Source organism: Choristoneura fumiferana, chromosome 5 (genome assembly GCF_025370935.1).
Source record: "Choristoneura fumiferana chromosome 5, NRCan_CFum_1, whole genome shotgun sequence".
Classification (NCBI taxonomy): Eukaryota; Metazoa; Arthropoda; class Insecta; order Lepidoptera; family Tortricidae; genus Choristoneura; species Choristoneura fumiferana.
The window spans coordinates 17,824,708-17,834,386 of record NC_133476.1 but is presented as its reverse complement, the minus strand read 5'-3'; the positions used below and the strand labels follow the sequence as shown (position 1 = coordinate 17,834,386).

Here is a 9,679-nt window from a genome sequence, read left to right as displayed (position 1 = left end):
CATTTTTAGTCAGTGATTTAGTCAATCAACTTCGCTCTGGCCGCCCAGTGTTTTAACTACTCACGAATTCGGCTGCGTCTTTTATAATATTATAATCAACGTATTTAGATTACTATCTTAAAAGATATTTGGTACTTAGCTTCAGAGATATTCATTATTTATTTTATGGCCATCGAACTTAAGGCAGAGAGAGTCGAGTCTATATTTTGGCCTTTGGCCAATGATCATAGTAAATGAGCCAAAATTTCAGCGATACTAGGAGATATTTTATTTATTTTATGGCCATAGGTAGGTACCTATGAAAACGTCCCTTGGACATTTTAATGCATATTTTTTAATATAAGTATTCGGATAATTTAAAAACATTATTTTCTAATTCAGAATGGCGTAGCGTACGTATACCTACCCGAATGATGACTTTTATCGAAATATAAAAAATAATATATAAAAAAGATAACAAAATTTGAGATAGCAAATGTAATAGATGCCTTAGAACATTGTAAGAAATTAAAGTGGAAATGGGCTGGTCACGTGGCACGTATGATCAAAAGTAAATGGACAAACAAAGTAACTACATGGATAGGGCCAAATAATAAACGAAACAGAGGACGACCAAAAGAAAGATGGACAGACGAGATAAATAAAATAGCCGGCAAGAACTGGATTCCAAAAGCAGCAGATAGAGTTAAATGGATGGACATGGAGGAGGCCTTTACTCGTAGAGAGGTCCTTAATAATATATATATATTTAAATATCAATAATCCAAATATTAGTGATGCATGACATGAAATTATTATAAAAATTGCTATGAGATTAATATAAAATTGTTATGAAATTATTGTTAAATTATTATTGTCTGAATTATGGTTATTAAGGAAATAAATGAGGCTTTATTATTATTATTATTATTGAAGGATTGGTTTTTCTCAGCTTTAGGCTGGTATTAACTACATTTACGGGTTATCCACTAAGTAAATGTAGCAAGAGTTGTAGAATAAATATTTTTTAAGAAGATTGCTGAGGGCTATTTTCAGGGTCTAGTTGCAGGAACTTTCTCACTATTCTGCATGTATTAAGTATTGCGGCTTTTTGTAAAATTGTGTAAACGTGTGATTTTATGCCTAATAATTTTAAGCTATGGTGTAGGTGGTTTGGGATGACGCCTGTTGTAGATAGGACTTATTATATAAAAAAATACAATAAGTACTGATAATTAATAATGTTACACTGCTTCCGTTCACTAAAATAAGAACTAAATCCAAATAGGCAAGAAAATTATTACTAGGCAACAGAATGTAAGTTAACACAACGATATGAGTAACAAATTATTTTATTCCTTAATCTTAACCTAGACTTTTAGGAGAGAGACAGAGACCAATTGAAGTCTTTAGAATTTTGAACTAATATCTGATCCCTCTTTAGTTTTTCAGTCAGTGAGTTTCATAAAAAATTGTTTAATTGTGTTCTCCCAAGATCTGGTAAGCGCGGTCGACGTTGTCGGTGATATCCACTGCGGGCAGGTCCCGGGACGCCACCCAAGTGCTCCCGCTGGCGCCCTTCTTGTACGCATCGATCACTCCCTTTGCTGCTGACTCCATTCTGTTGAAAATAATTTTAATTTATTTAATTAGAAAGGCAAAATGGGACAAGGAAAACGAGGCAGAGGAAGGACAAGATTGGGAAGTGAAGGAGAAAGATGGGTGTCGTGTCGCATTAAGAAGTCAAACAGCTGGCTGAAAACCGTGCGGAGTGGCGGTTACTCCACCGACAAGATCTTCCATCTCAAATATTACCTACTCGTATTAGCGATTTTTTTACATATCATCACCATCACCAGCCGGAAGACGTTTACTGCTGAACAAATCCCTTCCCTTTAGGACGCCACAACTCGCCACTTGCATCCACAGGGTGCCGGCAACTCTCACGATGTCGTCAGTCCACCTCGTGGGAGGCCTGCTCACGCTTCGTCTTCCCGTTCGTGACTTTTCAGCCCGTTGCCAAGGGCGTAGTCACCGGTATCGGCAATATTTGAAAAATTTGGCAATATTTGATGAATATACAATTTTACTCGCAAATTTGATAAAAAAACATTGTTTGTCGCACGGGGGCGGTACAAGAATTACGAACATCGACTCATTAAAGCCCTCAGTCTTCGACTTCGGGCTAATAGACTCTCGTTCGTAATTCCTTATTTACCGCCCCTAAGACACAATGTACTATTAAATCTAAGTATTATTTGTTGAATTGATTAAGTGAGTAGGGGCAATGCAATAGTGGGGCTATTCAAAATAATATCGAAGTTTAACAAGAATAGTTTAAATTGCCTTATAGTTACAACAGCCCTTCAATATTAATCACTGATGACATCAAACATACCGTTGGACATCATGCTTCTCCACTAAGCTTGCAATGCTTTCTCCATCGGAGTGTTTGTCGAGGGAGCCCAACTTCTGCGGAGTGATAAGGGCCGTGTCGGTGGCGCCGAAGCAGACCACCACCACTCGTACGCCCGTCTTCTCATAGTAATCTTCTTTCTGTAACAAGTTTTTAAGGTAGTTTAAGTCAAAGTGACAAAAACGGAACCCTTATAGTTTCGTCCTGTCCGTGTTCCCCGATTACTCGATAACGGCGGGGCCGATTTTATTTTTATAAGCGGTGAGTGACCCCCTTCTTTTTACAAGCTTTTATTTAGTTTCACCTGTCCCGTTGTCTGTCTGTCTGTATCAAATCTTGCAAGTTAAATTCGACCAACTTCCAGTAGTTGGTTTGACTTTGGTATACTTACTTAAATTGCGTGACAATACAATAATCTGGTAGTGACATCCTGGTAGTCCAGCCAAGATCGTCTCCACAGGATGGAAGCAAATGTAGTTTGGATGACAATATAAGTACAGTCAACAAAAAGTACAGTCAGCAAAAAAAGCTTGCATTAAAAATGAAATTTTTAATTGGTCGGCTCTCTCTTGTCCCGGAACTTGTTTGCCTGATTAGATACGTTTTTTACTTACACCGATACAGTTGCTAAACTGGATAACTGCGGCTTTGGTGGCCCAGTAGATGGGCATGACGGACAACTGGCACAAGCCAGCAACGGAAGCGATGTTGATGACCGTGCCTCCCTTTCCACCGTCGTCTTTACGCATCAACTCCAAGGCTTTTAAAGTGCTCGTCACGAGGGCGGTCTGACAAAATTAAGTGTTTTCATTTAATCTCCTTTAGGGCCTTTTTCATCACATCACTGATTGATTGATTGATTTCCGTCTTTGTTATTTCGGACGAAACAAACTGAGACGGCATTTAAAATATCTTTCACATAAAATTAATCAATATGTGGTGGAATAGGCCCTTATAATCGAAAATTCATTGTTGTTTAATTTATCAGTACCCAAGTCTAGGTAGGTACTGTTTATATTTGTTCCGCTCTGTTTCATAATAAATAGCAAAATAAAAGGTAAGTTCTGAAACTTTGGAAAGATCTGATGATGAAATAGATCTTACTACTCAAAGTATCTACTGACTCTGACTCTGACTGTCTCAATTAAACAACTAAGCGCGTAGGGTAACCTACGGTGTTCTCTTTGGTTAGGTTAGGTTAGCGATTTTATGGTTGCAAAAGTATGCACTCTAAAAAATGAATGCCAAGTTGGCGTCAAATTAATTAAAACAAACATGATATTAAACACAATATTTTAGATTATCGCGGTCATTACTAATTTATGAATTAAATTTGGGTTTTGTTCCGCGTACCTTGATTTTAACGAAACTCGATATTTTGGCACAGTTGCATGCGCCAAGATCACGCACGAGAAGTCACGACGCAACGACGACGATGATCATGGCGCAGGTAACTGTACCCAAATATCGAGTTTCGTTAAATTAATTGCAAACGTCATTTATTGTAATAACATTACATGCAAATAAAATATACTTATTTCTATTTCTATTTCAAGGTACGCGGAACCAAACCCGAATTTAATTCATAAAATGATATTAAACAAATCAACAAATGGTGATTAGTTAGGTATATAATGACAGCACGTGTATTTGTGTTTGAACTAACAATCTAACTAGATACTCTGTCAATTTTAACAAATATATTTGTTGAACTATCATTATTTATTTAGGTACTTACTTGTTTGATTAAGTAGATTATTTTAAATAATTAGGTTTAATAAGATCTTAGTTGCCTATTTATAATACTTAATAGTTAAAACAATACAGTTGACTCGTTCATTTAAATCATCTATATTTGATTCAACTAACGTCTTGTTAGGCTCGTGATGCTTGATTACATCAATCACAATAATATTACGAACAAACAAATTTTTTTTAGACTGTGATAGACTTACCACATTGATTCCAATCTCCTTCTTGTATATATGGGGCGCGTCGTTCATGATTCCCGCGTTGTTGACCACCAAGTCCAGCCCCTCCTGCTCTCCCGCTGTGGCATAGAACGCCGCAAACAGCTGCTCATCATTCGTCACGTCTACCCGGTAGAACTTTGCCTTGCCAGCTCCGTATTTTGCGTTCAGTTCGTTTTGGAAGGCAATGCCAGCAGTTTCATCAATGTCTAGGATGGCGACGTGCTGCAAAAGAATAAATATACATATAATAACTACTAGCTGTTACCCGCGAGTTCGTTTGCGAAGAATTCGTCATCTCGCAGGAACTAAGTAAGTATACAATTTTCCGGGATGAAGCTATCCTATGCCCTTCTTATGGTCTCAATCTATCTCCATACTAAGTTTCAGCGATTTTAGCGAGAAGGAGTAACAGACAGACAGACAGTTACTTTCACATTTACAATACTAGTAACGATTTAAGTAGGTGTGGGACGGCTTGGATGCAGAACTGAGCGAGTGGTCGAATAAAGCTCTGGATACGTAGTAGGTACTATTATTTTATTATGTGCTCTGGATACTCTGTGAAGTGAAAGCCTAGCCTAGCCTTTGCCCAGCGGGTGGGCACAAAACGCAGATTACCCAAATAAAGAATCTATATACTTGATGATGATCTCATGATGATACACATGTATTTCAAAATAAGTACTTGTTTACGGTCTAGCTGGGCTATTTCGCCAGTAGAGCTATTAATTAAATCTCTCTGACGGAATAGTCCCATCTCAACTCCACCACATAAGTAGGTACGTTTTTACAATTAACTTGAAACTATTCCTTTTACCACGCTATTAGATCGATTTGCATCGAATTAAGTATGAGATCAAATCTAATGATCTAATTTTCATTCGATTCTAAAAGTCATATTGACATGAAATTTGACAATTATCAATACACTAGCTGTGCCCGCGACTTCGTCCGCGTGGACTTCATCATCTCAGCCAGTTATTGTTTTGACTGTTTAGCAGTTTACAAATAATTGACTTAACACTTATAGCGTGATGAGATACCTAAATGGATCTCGCGAGATGCTTGAATGAGAGTGAGAGAGTCCTGACATGGTGAGACCCAAGTTACTTACGGTGCCTGAACAAGGCACCTCGTGTCCACTAATGCCAGTCTCTTCTATTTTATTAAAAGGTCTTGTGTTTTCCCTACATTCGGCGATAGCTTTCATTCGCTTCGGACGGTAGGTACCTATGTATGAACGGAGAGCCGCGGGGCTGGTTCTCTGCAGGGCTACTATGAAATTCGAAACTCGAAGTTCGTGTCGTGCGCTTCCTCTGCCACTTGTTCTATTTAATACGAGAGTGAGAGGGACGGTACGATACGAATTTCGATTTTCGAACTTCGGAGTAGGCCCTCTGGCCTTCCTAATGCATTGTAGTAGCCCTGCAGGAGAACCAGTCTCGCGGCGCCCCGTTCATACATACCGTCCGACCGTAGCTAAACTCTATTGGATATGCTTAACCATAGTCATGTGATCTCATCTTATGTTGGTTACGCATTTAAACACCTTAGATGTTATATTTTTTTAGCTTTGTATACCTACATAAAAACGTTCAATCATCATAATTCTACAGACTACGTTTAACCAAAACTTTATACTGTTAAAGTTTCAGCCATACCTACTAACATCAATTCTTCCAAAACTGTTCAATGATATTCTTTGCATTTCCGTTTTTTAGGGTTCCGGAGCCAAAATGGCAAAAATGGAACCCTTATAGTTTCGCCATGTCTGTCTGTCTGTCTGTCCGTCCGTCCGCGGCTTTGCTTAGGGACTATCAATCTAGAAAGCTGTTGCACGGATATATATGTAAACTATGTCGACAAAATGGTACAATAAAAAATAAAATAATTTTTTTAGGACGTCTCCCATAGACGTAAAGTGAGGATTTTTTTTTCTCATCCAACCCTATAGTGTGGGGTAACGTTGGATAGGTCTTTTAAAACCAGGGGTTTGCTAAGACGATTTTTCGTTTCAGTGATATGTTTGCGTAATATTCAACTTTAAAGTGCAAATTTTCAGGATAATCGAACGTCCCTCCCCCTCTAAAAGTAGTTTTACTCTTAAATCGCAGCCTAAGGTATAAAAATACCTAAACTTGAAAGATTCCGTATAAAATAAAATAAAAATATTACTTACTTAATTTTTTCGTAATGGCTACGGAACCCTATTTTGGGCGTGTATGACACGCTCTTGGCCGGTTTTTTTTGTGCACCGATTCAAAGGAAATAAACACTAAATGTTAATCTAAGAAAACCACAACACATTAATGGAAGCCCCATTTATATGGGTTTTAGCCGTTCCTAAGTACGAACAAATGCTGAGACAAACCGATAAAGACTAATTCTAAAAAAACACAAAGGAGTAAGGAACAGACGGTTCTCTGCCTTTTCACACAATTATTTTTTCCCGGATGTTCCATTTCCCAAATAATTGATTTCCCAAGTCATGATTTTCTCTGAAACCATATTATTTTCGGAACTTTCATAAAACAAACCTAACCTAACCTACTGTCAATAAAACCATAAGAAAAACACTGTGAAAAATTTTTGGTGTCGGAGAAATTCTATAGTTGAAAAATGAAACATTTGGCAAACAATAATTATGTGAAGAGGTAGGATACCAACACAGACACACCCATATGCACGCAAACACACTCACAAAGTTTCACATTTATGATATTAGTAGTTTATTAGTATGATTGCTTGAGTCCAAAAAGTATGAAAACCAACCCTAGTGTTTTTGAACTCGTTGCAAAACTTTGTTTATAAAAACAGGCCAAGAGCGTGTCGGACACGCCCAAGATAGGGTTCCGTAGCTATTACGAAAAAATCAAGTACCTACCTAATATTTTCCTAAGGATTTCGTAGTGTGTACGGAATCTTCCAAGTTTAGGTGTAAGTAGGTATATTTTATACCTAAGGCTGCTATGTACTCTTAAACTACTAATAAGAAAGATATTATATGTACGATATAATTATATAAGTATTCGTAGATGTATTGCTGTTACGTTTCAATTTTCTGATCTACTTTTGATGCACCACCTGTTGTAAACTAGTCCTTCCTTCTTTCTGTAAAAAAGGTTGCCTGGAAGAGATCGCTCTTAAGCGATAAGGCCGCCTATTGCTCACCTTGTAATTTTTTTCTCTGGGTATCTGTATTCTGTATCGCTTACTATGTCTGGTGTACAATAAAGAGTTTGTATTGTATTGTGTATTTATTGTAAGAAAGAAAGAAAGAAAAACATTTATTCGTGACATTTAGAAAGCAGAGAAAAAAGAAACACGGACGGAAATCGAAACAAGTTTTATCACGATATGGTCAGCGGCCGACGCTTCACGCTGGTCTTCCGTTGGAACCAAAACATATACTTAATAATTCTCAAGCAATATTAGCCGTTATAATTTTCCTTGTTAATTTGATATAAGTACCTACTTACTACCATCCTGAACTTAAAAATTCCACCCACCAGTTTAGATTTTATTAGGGGGACGATTTGAATATTTCACAAACAGATCACTGAATCGAAAAATCGTCTCAGCAACCCCCCAATGGTTTTAAAAGACCTAAGTATATATAACGATACTCCACACTATAGCATTAGTCTACAAAAAAACCACCCCCACTTGTCGTCAATGGAACCCTAAAAAATTTTTTTTAGCTTTTTTTATTTTACAATTTACAGCTTTCTAGTAATAACGGTCTCTGAGTTTAGCCGCGGTCAGACAGACAGACGGACAGACATGGCGAAACTATAAGAGTTCTTAGTTGACTACGGAACCCTAAAAAAACTGTAAACAAGAAATACGGCACCTTTGCGCCCTCGTCGAGAAGCATCCGGGCGACCCCTGCACCCACTCCATTGGCGGCGCCGGTCACCAACGCCACCTTGCCTTTGAGGTTGTGAGACATCTTTAGTGAGTCAGTGAGTGAGTGAGTGAGTCGTCTTCGTTCTGCCCGGCCAACGCGGCAACTGGCTAACTAACTTGGCTTGCGTCGTTTTTAACCTACGAAGCATCGAGGAGCGATAAGCCCCCCACTTGATTATTCGGTAGTTTGCTATTGTACAACCACAAGTTAAGGGTGACAGGACAATACATGAAATTATAAATTATATTTTATAATGTTGTCATGACATTGACAATAAAGTGAGTTTGCAAAAAATATATCATGTGTGCGATGTTGGAGATAAACAAAGAAAAATTTAGTGTAGTTGACTTAAATTATTACATTAATTGCAATTAAAAAAAAAACCCGGCCAAGTGCGAGTCGATCTTGCGCACCGAGAGTTCCGTACAAATTTGTAGGTAGTATCTAATTATTAATATGCAGTGTTATCAAAACCCTGATCCCAAGTAAAATGTAGGTATGCAGTGTGGGATAATTTTAGATGGTTACCGACATGGATAGACAGACAAAAAAATAAAAAATAAAGATTTTTATATTGGTTGGTTATGTAAGTATAAGACCTATTTTCATACTAAACAAGTTTCTAAGACAAGTGAAAGTAGGTACCCTATAGGTTTCGATTCCCTTGTGTTTTCTATGGAAACCCCTTGATTAATGACTGTAACTATTAATTACGTTGACTTAGAAGTTTAAGCTAAGTTTGAGTCTAAGGGATATAGACCTGTGTTTGATATTAATTTTAGTTTGATACCTCCACGCGTTCCCGAGGAAAACGTTCTTGACAGACGGCATGACGTATGAACATCCAGACAGACAGAAGTACGGATATCAAAATTATCCTATAAGTACCTAAGCTATGATCCGTGTCTCAGTTGGCAAAAGCGGGATCTATAAGGATTCCGTTTTTACCAACTAAGCTACGGAACCCTAAAAAATAGGTCAAGAGCAAGCCTGACTCGTGCTAGAGGGATCCGAGGAAACTTTTGTCTCAATATTGGCTCAGGAATGCGAGACTAAAAATGTTGGTAAAGGTGGGCCCACGGTGTAGGTATATTATTCTAACAAAACATGAATGTGAAATGAGAGCCAAGTTCAATCCATAATAATATTATAAATGCGAAAGTGTGTTTGTTTGTTTGTCCGTCTTTCACGCCGTAACGGAGCGACTGATCGACGTGATTTTTGGCATAGAGATAGTTTATGGGCCCGAGAGTGACATAGGCTACTTTTTATCCCGGAAAAATGCACAATTCCCGAGGGAACAGCGCGCGATAACCGAATACCACGCGGGCGGAGCCGCGGGCAAATTATGATATATATATGCCTTAATTGGTTGACTTTAACGACGAAAGAAGTGAGATC

At 37.9% G+C, this 9,679-nt stretch overlaps 1 protein-coding gene across 1 annotated transcript; it reads right to left on the bottom strand.

Moving 5' to 3' along the window:
- Nucleotides 1–1,315: 1,315 nt before the first annotated feature.
- Nucleotides 1,316–8,397, bottom strand: LOC141428294 (15-hydroxyprostaglandin dehydrogenase [NAD(+)]-like). Its single transcript, XM_074088207.1, has 5 exons — nt 8,222–8,397; nt 4,351–4,590; nt 3,010–3,183; nt 2,378–2,535; nt 1,316–1,600 (listed from the first exon to the last, which is right to left on the bottom strand). The coding sequence occupies exons 1-5, from the start codon at nt 8,318–8,320 to the stop codon at nt 1,456–1,458; spliced, it is 816 nt and encodes a 271-aa protein (XP_073944308.1). The 5' UTR covers nt 8,321–8,397; the 3' UTR covers nt 1,316–1,455.
- Between the last annotated feature and the right edge of the window lie 1,282 nt (nt 8,398–9,679).